The 16,588-nt window shown below is 40.9% G+C and overlaps 1 protein-coding gene across 1 annotated transcript in view; it reads right to left on the minus strand.

The window, feature by feature from the left end:
- vstm2l (V-set and transmembrane domain containing 2 like) overlaps window positions 1-16,382 on the minus strand; it is a 97,583-nt gene extending 81,201 nt beyond the window's left edge. Inside the window, exon 1 of the mRNA XM_070895029.1 lies at window positions 16,307-16,382. Within this exon, the coding sequence (XP_070751130.1) occupies window positions 16,307-16,382 (76 nt within the window). The remainder of the gene's footprint in view (window positions 1-16,306) is intronic.
- Window positions 16,383-16,588: the final 206 nt, after the last annotated feature.

Below are 16,588 nucleotides of genomic sequence, written 5' to 3' on the forward strand. Positions count from 1 at the left end.
CATGCGCACACTTCTGGTCCAGGCTGGACAATATTTGGTGTCAAGCGTTGGAAGCATGCGCCAGAAGTATGCAGAGTATGGAGATTGTAACATCAGTCAGAGTGTAATGCTGATTTGACACCAGTGCTGCCATTTTCAACCTCAACGCTGGAGCTAATGCTTGCTTTTAAACATGCACAGCTGAACATGCATTCAGCAGCAGGAAGGACCCTCCCATCAATGCTATTTAAATCATCAACTGCTTTCAGGTTAGTTGCTGACTGATTTCTACTGGCTCTTGGCGAGTTTGTAGAAGTGTTTTGTGGGTTGTTATCTTATTTGAAGTTGAAGTCTCCAAGGAGTTGTTTGGCAGGTTACTTCAAAGCTTCTGCTCAGACTATTACCCTCCAGGGAAAGGCATTAAAGATGGTGGAGATAGAAAGAGATTTGGGCATTCTAGTGCATACATCCCTAAAGGTACACCGATAGCTAGAGCAAATAGAGTGTTGGAGTATATCCATAAGACAAGTGAGTATAAGACGAGGTGTTCTTTTTTGTCCTTGTACAAGACCTTATTCAGGCTGCACTAGGAATACTGTGTCCAGTTTTGATCTCCTCACATGTTGGGTGATATTAGGCTCTGAAAAGGGTGCAGAAAAGGGCCAATAGACTAATTCCAAGTCTAAAGCATCTTAGTTATCAAGATAGATTAAAAGAGTTGAGACTCTTTACCTTAGAGACTTAGGTGGGATATGATTTGAAGTCTATAAGATAATGATGGAATTAGATCATGCTCCAGCTGACCATTTATTTCAATTAAATAGGTTAGGTGGGACCAGGGGGCACAAATTTAAGTTGTATATGGCTAGATCCATGTTATATGTCAGGAGGTGGTTCTTTTCCCAGAGAATAGTAGACCTCTGGAACAAGCTGCCATTTCATGTGGTGGATACAGACTCACCAATTCCTTCAAGCCAAAGCTGGATTTTTTTCTGGCTGCGGCGGAGATTACCTCTTACAGAAGGGAATTTAATGGCCAGCGTGATCTCCTGGACTAGTTTCGATTGCCGAGATGGGTCGGAGAGGAACTTCCCTGATTTTTTCCCCCCAAATTGGCCTGGGTTTTTAAATCTGTTTTTTTTGCCTCTCCAGATCATCACATGGTTTCGGGTTGGGTAGAAGGTATATGTTGTGATACACAAGGTATCGCAATTGTGTGTGATAGGCTTGATGGACCAAATGGTTTTTACCTGTCCGTCATTTTTCGTATGTTCATAACCCAGTTGCTCCCAGACTTGGGTGCTGTAGTTTGTATCCCCTTGGCCTGTAGCATGATAGGAAGAATGAGCAGAGGTGACACAGAGAAGGACAAGCTGATCGAAGGGAGAGGAGGAGAAGAAAGCCTCTCAGCATATCCACTCAGGATCTTCAGGGAGCATTTCTCCTACCTCAACCGCAGTGAGGAACAGTGTATGCGACGTCTCCGCTTCACTAAGGAGGTGCTCACTGAAATCTGCCTCAGTGCAGGACGAGGATGGCTGCACCAGTGGCTGTGAAGGGGAGCAAGGCCATGAATTTATGTGTCGGGCTCCTTCCAGGCTGGAGCAGACAACATTTCCAACATCTCCCAGTTTGCCATGCACTGTTGCATAAGGGAGGTCACTGAGGCTCTGTATGCAAAGAGAGGTGAATGCATTTCATTCTCTCTCGCTAGAGAAAAGCAGGCAGATTGAGTATGTGGCCTTGCCAGAATAGCAGGCTTCCTCATGGTGCAGGTTGCATTGACTGCAGACATCATTTTGTGGGCGCCGCATGTGAATTCAGAGATGTACCGTATCCGGGATTCCACTCCCTCAATGTCCAGCTGGCATGTGACCATACTCAATGTATCATGCAGGTCAATGCTTGCTATCCTGGCAGCAGTCATGATGCCTCCATTCTGCGGCAGTTCACTGTACCATCCGCATTTGAGCTACCGTGACAAACCAGAGGGTGGCTACTGGGTGATAAGGGCTATTCGCTGACCACCTGGCTCATGATTCTGGTGTAACCTGAGCACACATGGGTAGCATGCATATAACGAAAGTCTGCTGCCACATGGAATCTGATAGAGCAGACCATTGGTGTGCTTAAACAATGCTTCTGCTACCTGAGCCACTCTAGAGGAGCCCTGCAGTACTTGCCAGAGTGCGTCTCAATATTCATTGTGGTCTGCTGCATGCTCGACAATCTCGCCATCATGAGGGCACAGCACTTGCCACCACATACAAGGCAAAGAGCTGAGGAGGAGGAGGAAGAGAAGGAGGAGGAAAGGAAGAAGCAACAAACACAGCCCCTTTCTCCCTGGGCTGTCCATGATCAACTCATTCAACTATGGTACCAGTGACCTCAACCCCAATTGGCCATTCACCAACAGTCCCATACCTTACCGTCCCTCTGTAACTGACCATCACAGCGTCCTCTTGGCCACAATGATACAAAAGCCATCACAAAACAAACATTCCAAACCAAAATGTATAAATTAAACCATCCAATACTACATACCAAAGTCAACTAGTTACCCTTGTGCATTCCCTTAGTGCCTGTGTTCCGTGTGCCTTTGTCTGTCCCAGTGCTCCTACGCAGTGCCACCCCAATGGCTGCAGCATGGCCGATGGAAGGCTGCAGACTTTCAGTGGGGGAAGAGTGCAGGCGGCCTTGGCAGATGACGTCGAGCAGCTCTGGCCTTAGATGGCCCGGCTGCAGACTGCACCATCTCGGCATGGACGAAAGCAGTCTGGGCTGGCTGGCAGACAGGCAAAAGCAAGGGCACTGGCGGAGAGGCAGTGGTGGGAGCACAAATGCTGTCATCCTGAGCGAGGACAGCAGGATCATGCTCTAAGGAGCCACTGCCGCTCCCCCGGGGTGGCGCCTCAGCATTCCTACTAATCTGTTGGGAGGACAGATTGCTGGACTGCTGCAACACCTTTTCAACACTGGTAATCGCAGCCTCGATGGCAGCAGTCTGAGCTTACGTTGCAGCACGCTGAGCTTGAATGACAGAAGTCCGATCTTCCACTGCAGCATTCTGACATTGGGTGACTTCTGCTTGTGCTGCAATGGAAGCTGAGAAATCGTCCATCAGACGCTGAATCATGGTTGGGTCCACTAGTGCCCTAAAGGAGTCGCCCAGCATTTCCATGAAAGTTTGGGCTCCAAGCTCTGTGAAAAAACACAGGCTTTCTGGCAGGCCTGCTAATGCACCAAGCATTTCATTGTGCATACTCGTCAGCCTTCTTCTGTAGGCCGCCCCATCGAAGTCCTCATCGGAGCAGAACTGGTGTGCAACCTCGCCCTCTGGCAAGCAGGCATCATTCCTACAACTACAACTTTCGTCCGGTCCTGGCTGCAGGCCACTCGTGCCCAGCGCCTCTCCACATGCAGATCCCATATCTAACCTGTCCCCTCCGATGTATGCGGAGTGTCTGCGAGTGTGCAATTGAATGATGGTGTTGAGTCTTCGGCTTCGCTGCCTTTTTCCTCTTGCAGATCCTGCTCCTCCACCACTGCCTGGTCAGGTTGCAGTTCTTGGCCATCTGAAAGGAAAAAGGCACAAGGGTAGGGTTACAATGAGCTGGGGTCCGGGTGGGGGGGCGGGTGGAGTGATGGAGAAGTAGGAGGTGCATGCTTACACCATCTGCAGCTTGTAAATCAGAAGAGATTGTGGGACAAAGGGGAATTGGGATGCGAGAAGAAGAATTAGGTACGAGGATAATGTCATCTTCTATTGTTTCAGCCCCGCCGCTGGCCATGGGCTCAGCGAAGACCGCTTCAATAATCTCCAACACCCTCTCCTCCATGGGGGTTAGGTAATGCAGGCGCGCCTGTATCCCTGTGGGTAGCCCCTGCTGCCATGTTGTCTTGCAGGAGAGCGGGAAGTGTGTCGGTGAGTGTGGACCATGTGCCTGCCTTGGGTGAATAGCTGGCAGTGTGTACAAGCTGTGAGATGTGGGTGTGAGGCTTGCTGCAGTGCTAAGTGTGTGAGGGTGAGTTGAAGCTATGAATGTCAGATATGAAAGAAAGACTTGCATTTATAAAATGCCTTAAACAACCACCGGATGTCTTAAAGTGCTTTACAGCCAATTAAGTACTTTTGGAGTGTAGTCACTGTTGTAATGTATGTGTCATGATTGACAGAAATTGTTGGTGGTTGAGGGAAGTGGGGTAGGGGGTGGTGGTGAATTGAGCAGTGTCTGAGCCTAGTGGTTCGGTTGTAAGGATATGGCATTTGAGGATGAATTCACTGACCTTGGCCACTCGTGTGAGGTATTAGATATCTTGCGACACTGCATCCAGGACCTTGGGGCTACACCGCTGGCATTGACCACAGTGGCAATCTGCTTCCATTACCTTCACAGAGTTTATCTGGAGGGCCTGTGGGCCCCCTGTGGAAACAGGGCTTCTCTCCTCTTGTCCACCTCCCGCACAAAGTCCTTAGTGCTGCGTCAGAATGTCTTGGAGCCCACACTCTGCCTTGTTGCACCATTGGTATGTCATTTTCTTGCTCAAACTCTCTTCCCCAGCCACTTCCAGCACTTACTACAGCGAGAAGACACCTCCCCTTTAAGAGGTGCAGACGGCCTTTAAGTAGTGCAGGCGAGCTTTAAGTGGAGCTAGCCTCACACCAGCTTGGCCCACCTGCTGAGGAGTGCGGCCACTCAGCAGCATGTTAAGCACTGGGCTGCAAGCTACTGTTATTTAAATTAACAGGCAGCACAAAATTTGTATGCTGCCTGCATCTGAAGGAACGGTTGATCATGCATTGCGATCCCCACACCTGTTTTCGAGCCTTGTCTAATTTCTAGGCCCCTGTCTTTGACCCCTTTAGGACATTCTCTCTCTCTAGCATTGTAATATTTTCCTTAAATCAAAACTGCTACCCCTCCTCCTTTTTTTAATTCCACATCGTTCCTGAATACCTTGTACCCAGGAATATTAGAAACATTTCTTCCTGATATGTTTGAACTCTATGGTTATGTTTATTTCTACTTTCCTCTCTACCCCTCTGACTGCCTTTTTACATTTTTTTGATGTTTCCTGCATTAGTCCTTGTGGTTTCCTTCACGTCTCTATCTACAATTACATCTAGTGAATTTTTTGTATTTATTTCATTTTATATTGTTTTATTTATCCATTTAAGATCATCTTTGTTCTGTCAGTGCTTCCTAAGCCTTGGAATGTCTTTATACTGTATGCTCAATAGTATGTCTTTAAAGGTATTCCACTTCTCCTCATCTACATTTTTTATTGTCTTTAGTCAATTTACTGAAGATTTTCCTTTAGTCCCTTGAAATTAATATTAATGTTATTCCAAAATATTACGCTGCAGTAAAAATGTATTTATGCATGAGGGGAACTGATTATAACTTGTTCAGATCTGATCTTAATTGGGCTCTCTTAGATTAAAAATAAATACTTTGCATACAGGAAATTCATGCAACAGGATATATTGCTTTCCTGGAGAAAAAGTTAACTAACTGGCAAATATTTTCAGACTGTTTTCACGAGAAAGACTTTTTAACTCTAATTAAAAAATAAAGAGTGACCATTAGACCTGAATTATCATATTTCCTGTTATAAGGCTGCTGCACCATAGTTTCCGACTAATTCTCTATTCACTATATTACATCACTGTAGCAGATAAAAGGTTTGGTGTTAAAATGCAAGTTGAGCGCACATATCCATTATTGCAGAATTACAATACAATATCAATACTGAATTCAGATAGAAAAATAGATTTGGAGCTCTATCAGCACATGGTTCAATTAAGTTAATACAACAAGATGATTTTTGACATGTCACTAGTTGATCCCAAGATAAAGAAAGTAAGAAAAGGCTCCAAGACTTATGTAATTGTGTTTTTTTTCTCTTGAAGGTAGAAGGCAAAGATTTGTGGGCAACCTGTTCCATCACATTTCCAACATTGATTAGTTGGCTTTATGCATCTGCAGGACAGTTCCTCGAGCACTGAGGAATAGGACATCAATAAATCACTGCTGAAGATTTGTAGCTTGAACTAGGGACAAACAAGATGGCTGTTGGGCATCTGGGAATCTTAACTTCACATATCAGTGAGAGGGATTGAATTATTTCTATTCAAAGCTGGTGCACTTTAGAACATGTCAAATAAATATATATGAAGATGCCAATATTACTTTCACATCTCCAGCATTTATTGGTTTTAAATTGTCCCACACTGTGAAATATGGCAGTAGACTGCTTCCTCTTCCTACCGAGGATGGTACAGTTGAAATCAAGTCAGTTAATGAGTCTGCCATGAGTAATCTGATAGATTAAATGATGTGTTGCCTGTTTCTGGAACACAAGCCTATCTGTCTCCATGAAAATATATATACAATACAAGGTTACCATATTAATGTATCTGTCCTTGATTTCAACACTGCTGCTTTGATAGGACAGCAAACCCATCTCACGAGAATGATCCTACTTAAAAAGTACACTGTATGAGTAATAGGTATTACAGTTGGAAAATACCATACAGAAAGCAAACTGATTTATATATATATATATATATTGCATACAAAATCAAGAAAGTGTCCATGGATCTGTATGGAACATTGGTTCGGCCACAACTGGAGTATTCTGAGCAGTTTTGAGCATTCCAAGGTGTCAGAATCATGAGGAAGTTGCCACTAGGTCTTATTCACTGGGCAGAAAAGTTAATAAGGAAATTAATAGAAGTGTTCAAACTGATGAAACGGTTAGAAAGCGACAATAGTAAAAGATTATCTGCACTAATGGGTGATTTAGTCACCAGGACCGTTTACTATGGGAATCATGGGATATAAACAATGTTTTACACTTAGAGATATGGAATGCTTTACCATAAGAAACTATGAAAGTTGAAATAATAACATTTAAGAACACTTGAAGAAATATTTTAAAGACATAGGCAAAGAGTAGGGTAACAGGGTTAGATAGCTTCAACAAGGAAAGGTGGATAGCTTTGTTGGGAGATGGGAGGGCTAACACCGACACAGACACAATAGGCTGAATGGTCTCTTTCTGTGCTGCAATTTCTCGGAAAGGTATATCTGGGTATATGGCGTGCCATTTCTCATTGGCACTTTAGCATTACAAATCAGCCCAGACTGCTAAAGATGATGATTGCTTAAGACATAAGTTTTAATTGTCTTACCTTTCAGTGGTAGTTTCAAAACACTGTTCAGATTTTTAACCTATACATAGCTTGTTAAAAATCAATTTGAATTACAAAAGTTATTTGAATTTCCAGAGTTTAACCATTTGTCTCACACCAGAGATATCTATTGATGATAAAATGGTATGTTGGCCTTTATTACAAGAGGATTTGAGTATAAGAGTAAAGATATCTTACTGCAATTATATAGGGCCCTGGTGAGACCACACCTGGAGTATTGTGTGCAGTTTTGGTCTCCTTACCTAAGGAAGGATATACTTGCCATAGAGGGAGTGCAATGAAGGTTTACCAGACTGATTCCTGGGATGGGGGGGATTGTCCTATGAAGAGAGATTGAGTAGACTAGGCCTATATTCTCTAGAGTTTAGGAGAATGAGAGATTAATTGAAACATACAAAATTCTTACAGGGCTTGACAGGGTAGATGCAGGGAGGATGTTCTCCTGGCTGGGGTATCTAGAACCAGGGGTCACAGTCTCAGAATAAGGGGTCAGCCATTTAGGACTAAGAGGAGAAATTTCTTCAGTCTTTGGAATTCTCTACCCCAGAGGTCTGTGGAGGCTTTGTCTTTGAGTATATTCAAGGCAGAGATTGATATATTTTTGAATATTAAGGGGCTCAAGGGATATGGGGATAGTGCAGGAAAGTGGAGTTAAGGTAGAAGATTAGCCATGATCTTATTGAATGATGGAGCAGGCTCGAGGGGCCGAATGGCCTACTCCTGCTCCTAATTATTATGTTCTTAAATGCTGAATATTAAGAATTAACTCATTTTATGAGTTTTATCATTTTAGAATTCACCTGGTCAGTCCTGCATTACCATTTATTGTATGAATGTGTTCTTACTGGTTAGATCTATGGTTCACTGCACCACCTTTATCCACACAGTTGAAATTAACAATTTCCTTTTGAAGAGTGTATCCTATGAACTTTCCAAAATTATACTGATCCCTTGTGCGATCACAGCAGACTCTCCATATGAAATCCTTTTCAGCTATTCAAAATATGTCTTGCAGTCTGAGTGTTGTTTAATGTGGTTATTCTATTGGAGGAACATTCGTATAATATCTACTTATGAGATGTAGGACAAAGCAGTGCTATAGTGAAGGAGCAACTGCAAATGGGGCTGTGGGTTCAAGTCCTACTGCAGAGACCTGAGCACAAAACCTCGGCTGGCACTCAGTGCAGTACTGAGGAAGTGCTGTACTATCGGGGCGTTCCGTCTTTTGGATGAGGTAAAACTGAGGCTCCGAGACCTAAACGATCCCATGACACTATTTTGAAGATGAACAGGGGAGTTCTGCCTGGTTTCCTTATTGTGTACAAATTGGTTGTCATGTTTCCTACATTGCAACAGTGACTACACTTCAAAAGTACTTCATTGGGTGCAAAATACTTCAGAACATCCTGTAGTCATAAAAGACACTATATAAATACAAGACTTTTTTTTATTTTACATGTTGTAACATTACTCAATAGTATCTATCACATTACAGTAAATGGAATATCACATTTTATTTGTGTTCTACCAGCTTATGTTTCTCTGACTTGGTCTTTTTGGCAAATTACTGGTTAAACTGTGCCCAAAACAATAGGGTATTTTCCCTGTACTTTAAGAATGTCCTAACTATAATCTTTCTCAGAAATGTTCAATATCAATTGACCAGAAAAAATATTTTTGTATGTTTTGAATTATCCATGTTGAATGTTGCCTGTAGAAAGCTATAGGTTTGACCTTGTTTCTGGTGTTGGGTAAGAGATCAACACTAACGTTTGAAATAAAATATAACTCTCCCAACCCGACACTGAATCAGTCAAAGATTCTGGAAACATGATATTGGGATCTTTGAGAGTCTTATGGATAAATATCAAGTCACAATAGATCATTTTGGTTTATTTTAGCACAAAAGCGGCAAGATATTCTGGATGCTGGAAATCTGTTATAAAAATAGAAAATGCTGGAAATACTCAGCAGGTCAGGCAGCATTTGTGCAGAGAGAAACTGAGTTTTCGGGCTGGAAGGGCGGGGGGGGGGGGGGCTCCAATGCAAGCGGAAACCCGGGAGGCCAAGTTTCCCCAGGCCCTGCCATCTTTAACGGCAGGATGTGATCTGCACTGAAGCCTCTGTTTCACACCCACAGCTAGCCAGATGGAGGGGCTGACTGGCTGCGGGCAGGCACTAGGCCGCACAGAGGAGGGAGGGAGAGATTGTGTGGGGGTACATGTCGGCTATTGATGGGTGGGGGGGGGGGGGGGGGGAAAGGAGGATGGTCGTGGCCAACGAGGGATCAGTGGTGGGTGAGGTGAAGATGATTGCGTCCTCCGGAGGCTGGGGGGGGGGGGATGGGGGAGTGGTTTAGGGCGGTGGGGGAGCTGAGGACAGTTGGGCCGGCCATCATTGGTTGTGGGGGGGGGGGGGGGGGGGGGGGAAATCAGATCGCAGCTGATGGCCGGCCTCAAGATGATCGATTGGGAGATGGGAAGGTGATCGGAGGCCTCATGAGGGAGTCTCTGATCGCGAGGGGTGGGCTAGGCAGGGACCCTGGATCCAGGAGGTAAGTGTAAATGCATTTACTTCCGGGATACAGCAGTCCTTGCCTTGCTGCAACTGCCAGGTTTTACGAAGTATGTAAAACCTGTCAAGATAGAGTTAAAAACAAAATGGTGCTTAAAGAGGCTTCAAGCCTCACTGTAATATTTAAATTGAAGTCCCGTCTTCTGGCAGCGGGTTGGCTGCCCGCCCCCATTAAAACTGGAGGAGGGCGGGTTGGAGGGGGGTCGGGAATCCGATTTTTAACACTTTAACTACTCCCACACTCCAAACTCACCATTTTTTCCAGTTAAAAATTTCCCCCAACGTTTCAGGTCGATGACCTTTCATCAGAACTTTTTGAGGAAAGGTCATCGACCTGAAACATTAACTCTTACTCCCTCCACGTTGCTGCCTGACCTGCTGAGTGTTTCCAGCATTTTCTGTCCTGGTTTATTTTAGTTTTTGATGACATTTTTTAAAATTCTCCACATAATGCTCCAGCACAGGATTGAGCCGTTTCACAGTTTTTTGCACAATCCCCCCTTCTCTAAAGTTGGGGATACACAATGGGAATTGCTGAATATAGAATGCATTCCTTGCATGAGGAAGATGAGTGTACTAATGAGTTGTTAAGTTTTGACTCATAATTGGAAGATTTTCAGCATTTTGCAGTTTCCCATTAAGTAACATACTGACAGCACTCATCCATAATTACTGTTTTAAAATTAATTAATATAAATTACATTGCATTCATTGTGATTAAGTCTTATTACAAGCACAGTGGTTTCTTTAATCCTTCTGACTAGGTTGTGCAAGCTGTTTTGTGTCTCTATCATCTCGAGGTTTTAGCTCTCAGACCTGATATAAGATGTTCAAAAATTAGAATGAAAGAGTCTGACTGTTCTATTAAATTCTGTAATGTGGTTTTGCTCCCTATAATAGCTAAACCATTATTCCAGTATGTATCTTATTTCTTTATGTTAGGTAATGGAGCCAAAACGTCATCCTTTATTCTTGACTAGATCGTAACATGCTCTATTTTGGATTGCGATAGTCACCCTAAATTTAATTATTTATCCCTCCTGAGCAGACTTTAAGGAGCGCAGTAGATGAGCCATTGATGACTTGTTAATTATTTATACGTGTCGCGCTGGTTATCTGCCTACAGAGGGATGGAAAGGCCATACAGTTAAATTGGTTGATGAAAGCACATGATGAACACAGGAATTAGATGGCACAATGGGTTAGTCCACTGTTACTTCACCTCTGTGACCTAGATTTCAATTCAAAAAGGTGTTGTTGTCCACAAATACATCATCACAATACAAAAGATGATATGGATATATTTTAATCTAAGAAGAAAAGTAGTCTGTGCCCATTAAGAAAATGTATTTGTTCATGTATAAGCTATAAAAATGCTATTGATGTAAGGACATTAGGGAAAGGTTTCCTTTGCTATGTGTAATGAATTTGTAAACCCATTTATCATTTTGCTGCACATAGCAACAGTGCAAATCTCCCCACAATATGTTAAAACTAAACTATTCCTACGTGCATTTATGAACGATTGGAGCAATCCCTTATATTAACTCTCATAAATTAATCGATCATTTCAATTGATCCTTTAACTGACTCTCCATCACATAAGTGTTCCAGAATATATGAAGTAAATAGACAAAATCAGAATGTAGCTGAAAACATACAGAATGGAATGCAGTAATGATTTCCCCATTTCTCTTTTCCCGTGATTCGTGGCAGACATTTGTAGTCTGGTTAAAAGGGAGTTTCATCAAATATTTGCAGAAAATTGCAAATAAAAATGACTGACATTTTAAGGTTTGCGACAACACTCATCACGTAATGGATTTTTGTAAATCAGCGAGTGACGTCTCCACAGTAAACAGAACTGACTTGGACAAAATGAAACCAAATTAATACAGTGTGCAACTTTATTCCATTCAGAAATGAATTCTACACCAACATTAACAATACTTTTGTTTTCAGTTGATAACTTTGAAGAGCGGACTTTAATATGCTCCATTTATTATAGATCTTCGTGAAGAGTATTCCAAATGTCTAAAGTATATAATATCCACTTTCTCTGTTACATGACAATCAATTTCAACAGATCAAAGTACACATTTGTACTAACTTGAAAATAGGGGCACAGTTTCTCAGTTTATTTACTGAACTGTAAGTTAATCAATACCTGAATTCTACTTTTAAACTACAATGAGAATATTTCAGATCTTTTACCAGGCTGTTACTTCTTTGTAAACACATATATGGTACAGCTCCATAAATAATATGCTACTTAGCAATTCAGTCAGAGTATTCAACAATCTTGGTGCCACATTCTGCAATACTCTTGTTGAACCCCTCTCCCTTGGTGCCTCTCTTTCCTCTTTGAAAACTTTCCTCAAAATCTAACTCTTTGGGTCACCAACCCTAAATCCTCTTCTATCGTTGCTCCGTATCATGAGCCATTCTGGAAAGCTTTGTTGCATTAAAGGTACAATGTTGTTGTGGTTTTACTACATTTGATTCACACATTCTATGCTATAGATATGTTGATCAGTTTGAATTCCATATATCACATGGTATTTGGGCAACTCACTGATATATTCTAGTCTAAGGTCGGCCGTACTATTGGTAAGCATTATATTTAAGGCTGTAAAATTAAATACTTCAGTTCCAGTAATATTTCACAGGCTCGAGTAATTGGACTTTATTTATGTATAGAAGAGATTCATTACTTTATGTCTTCTGCATCAAACCATCTTTTCCGTTAGATGGAATGCATTTGCGTATAGAAGAGATTCATCACTTTATGTCTTCTGCATCAAACCATCTTTTCTGTTAGATGGATCATATATAAATAGCACAAAATACATTTTGCCACAGAATAACAGAGCTTTACAGTATTTTGTTAATTAAAATGTATTTAAGTCGCCCTTAAAATACTTTTTTTTTTTAATTCTCCAAAACTATATCCAGATGTCATATGTTACATTTAGTTTCATACCTGTTTTCTAGGGGGAAAATACCATTGAAATATGTTCCATTAAACGTTCTATTATTTCATTCTTGGTTTGGGAGCATGTTAAGAAAATGATTGATTTAGAACAAAATTTGCTCAAACAGGAGTTAAACAATTGCTTTTCTTCCCCAATAATATTTGTGTAAACCTGTGGAAAGATATTTGATGTATCTGGGGAGGAAGAAAAAGCATTATTTAAACCACGCAGCTCTAAGAAATGATTTTGAGTCTTATACCATGGACAAAAAGACAAAGTGTAGATGAATGAGCCGGGCCTATGGTTGTACTATCGTCACAGATAGTAAAATATCTTGTAATTAAATATCTGTCCCTGCAATGCTAAGAGTTAAAATGGTCTCTTTCTAATCTGAACTTCTCTCAGCTTCTGCTTGTGTTATCGATGCACTGGACATTTGTTCTTCTTTTATCAGCAGGGCACATCCTCACTTTGCCATTAAGCACCACAACTTGTCTCCCTCCTGTCCCAATAATAATTTAAAAAAAGAAAAACAGAACAGAAGGCTATGAAGCAGATTTTACCGATATCTTACAGTTCCATGAAATATCCTAAATCTTATCTTTCAAAATGAATATATAATTTTAACACTAAATATCTGCCTGTAAATTAAAAATATATTTAGAATCTTTAATTTTTTTCCATTTTTAAGCATGTTTTAGGGTGATCATGGTGACGAATTAATTTTCTGTGAATGGGAAAACTGTTCTTTATCCAGTGTAAACCAATCCAAGGAAACAACAAGCACTCTCTGGCCAAGTCTAATAGATAGAGTGTGGAGCTTCCCTGAGTAATGAGGTCTGTAGTACAAACTAACATTATAGTATGGACAGCTTTGGACTCACAAATTCCTATTGTGAGTTGGGTTTAGCCTACCCTAATATATATCACTTATAACATTAAGCTGGGCAGGGAAGAAAGGAAAAGAGGAAGAGCTTTCAATAATGTTCTATTCAATTTGCAAGAGAGTCATTCAGCTTTTATCACTTTTAAGACCGAATGACATGAAATAATCTTTCAATTTATCTAAATTTGAAAAACAAATTCAAAAAGATGGCATGGTATGTTATCTGGTTTTTCACCTCACCCAGAAGATTACATGGCTCCGGATGATTAGGGAGTGTCCGTATCACGATGCATAGAGAATTACAACTATATGGGATAGGCTGGATGTACCAGTGGCTCAGTTCTTGTCCGTCATTTACGTATTTTCGAATGTTAGGAAAAAGTTTAATTGTTCAACACTGGAAACAGGCATCATAAACAATATAGTATATCTGTCTTATTTGGTTTTGAAGGTTTCAAAATAGGCAACAGTATTTATATATAATATGGTTTTGATGAAAGACATTTTGAGCCTCCTCAGCAAAGCCAATTCCAGCAAGTTGAATTTGGTGCACACTGGACATTATTCCAAGAACCAAAATGACTATTTGAACAATCAATACAATGGAAAGGGTTTGAAAAGAAGAGTTTTGGGTATGAAAAATGGGAGCAGTGGAGGATGGTGTTTTGCGGTCGGCTTGTTCCAATAAAAGGAATGTCACTGAATTACCTGTAACCTCTACCATCCCTTATCTAGAAGTAGTTAGGACCGAAGTGAAATGCAATGTTCCTTTAATTACTATATTACCATTAATCATGCTGAGAGATAGGGAAAGGGAGCTTGATATGTTTTTGATGCAGATTTGAAATGTCACTCTCATTTCTGAAGGGTTTAAGTAATGACCTATTTAATCACATTGTTAACTCATTTTAAACACACGGGTTTGATTTGTTGCTTTGACATTGCCTCCTTAAAATTCATGCTTGAATCTAAAATCATTACAATTTACTTACATTTTTTAGTACAATCTTTATCAATTCACACCTTAATTTGTCACTATAATACAGGTCTTAAGTGTACATATTAAATTTCCAAACCTGGTTGACTGATCCAGTCTCTATTTCCTAAGAAAACTACAATTTAAGTTGTGCTAATTTAATAAATCTGAACAGATATTTCTTAGTTATATATTATTGTTCCCAGTCACTCCACAGCATATAAAAGTTCCCAGCAGTGATCTGAAGAGTCTTGCGTTTGTACAGGTTGTATTACTTTTTAAAGCTTAACTGAAAAGAATAGATATTATCTCACACAATAGCCCACAAAAATGGTACAAAACAAATACTAGCCCTAATTCTCTTGGTTGTGAGTCACCACATCCAGCTGAAACAATCCAACTTTGCAAGGTTATTTCCCCTCCTGAGCTGGGTCTAGTCCAACTGTTATATGCTGAGGTAGTGTTGTAAAAAGATCCCAGGTGTCTGTTATATTAAAATTTCAATTTTCTGTGTTGATCTAACTGAATTACATTTACCTCAGATTTGTGGATGTTTATAGACTAGCTTCTATTAGTTTTGATGTTTAATGTTTAATGATCCCAGCTACTGGTAACTTAAGATTATCACCAGTATTATATCTACTGAAAATACCCACAGAATTCAACACTCGCACTGGAAGATCCAGTATATAGCCACAGTCTTTATAATATAGGTCCAATAGTAAAAGTCAAAAAGAAAATGCACACTTAAACTGTGTTAAGCCTTAAACAACTCAGAAACAAACTTTAAAAAAAAATCTACAACTGATTTCACATAGAGCATACAAAAATATCAAGAAAATTCCTGATCTAAGCAAACTGTTACTCTCTGATTGCATCCCTCTCACAGTCAGAACTGATACAACCAGACCTATTGTATGCAAACTGCTTATAAGCATAGTGCTCATCTATTCCAACATAATGATATATTAGGATCCCCTTGTACTTACTGAATTAATACTCTATTGAAGTTTAATTATTACAATGGCAAAACCTTGGCCATTCACTGTAAACTACAAAAAGTATTATTGATTCGGACATTGCACAGAATGCTTCATTGGTGTTCAAAGGGTTAATCATATTTCTAAATACTTAGAATACAACAGAACTACAGCATGGGTTAAAGGGAGTGCATACGGCACACTAGAATGCTGAGAGTGGAGTGCTTATTAATTATATATATTCCACAGTTACTTACCACAGCCTGTGCTAAAATCCTATTGGGAGCAGGAAGTTTTATTCTGAATAAAATCCAACAATTTGATTTTATTATTCTGTCTTCTGTCTGATGGAAGACACAAATTGTAACAAAAAAATACAATTTCAATAGTGAGGTGCAGCCTCAATCCAGACTTTCACCTACCTTGTAATTCTGGAGACTGTGCTTCATATAAATAAATAAACCGATGGAATCGCGCAGTGCAGCCCCCCTGAACAGGAATATTCTTAAACCATACACCCTGCCTCAATTCAAAATGAACATATTCATTGATAACAGTCGAAACTTTAATTTGCATTACGTGGCTAGGAGTAATTCATGAGCACTGTGAAAGAATAAGATACAATGCCTGCGCTTTGTAATTCTAAGTGCAAAGGTAGTCTTCGCGGCTGCTCGGATTTAACCTGCTCTAACAGAATAGCCAAGTGCTGATTCTCACCTTGTGAAGAAGCACAGAGTTGCACATAGAGCCCCAGGTAATGCAAAGCTCCTACAATCACTCCAAACATCCCCATCTTGTTTACAACGCTGCGTTTCTCACATCAGTCGGGTTTGGTGTTAGAAATCCGCTCTCGGGTCCGGGAAATGTTCCGCTCAAACAGCTCGATGGCTCAGCCGATCTGATGCGAGCTGATCTCTCGCAGCTGCTGCCTCTGCGGGACTTCACCGTGGGGCGGAGGCGGCGCTCGGAACAGAGTGGTGCTGAGCACGTGGGCGCCTG

The sequence above is a fragment of the Pristiophorus japonicus genome, chromosome 12 (genome assembly GCF_044704955.1).
Source record: "Pristiophorus japonicus isolate sPriJap1 chromosome 12, sPriJap1.hap1, whole genome shotgun sequence".
Lineage (NCBI taxonomy): Eukaryota > Metazoa > Chordata > Chondrichthyes > Pristiophoridae > Pristiophorus > Pristiophorus japonicus.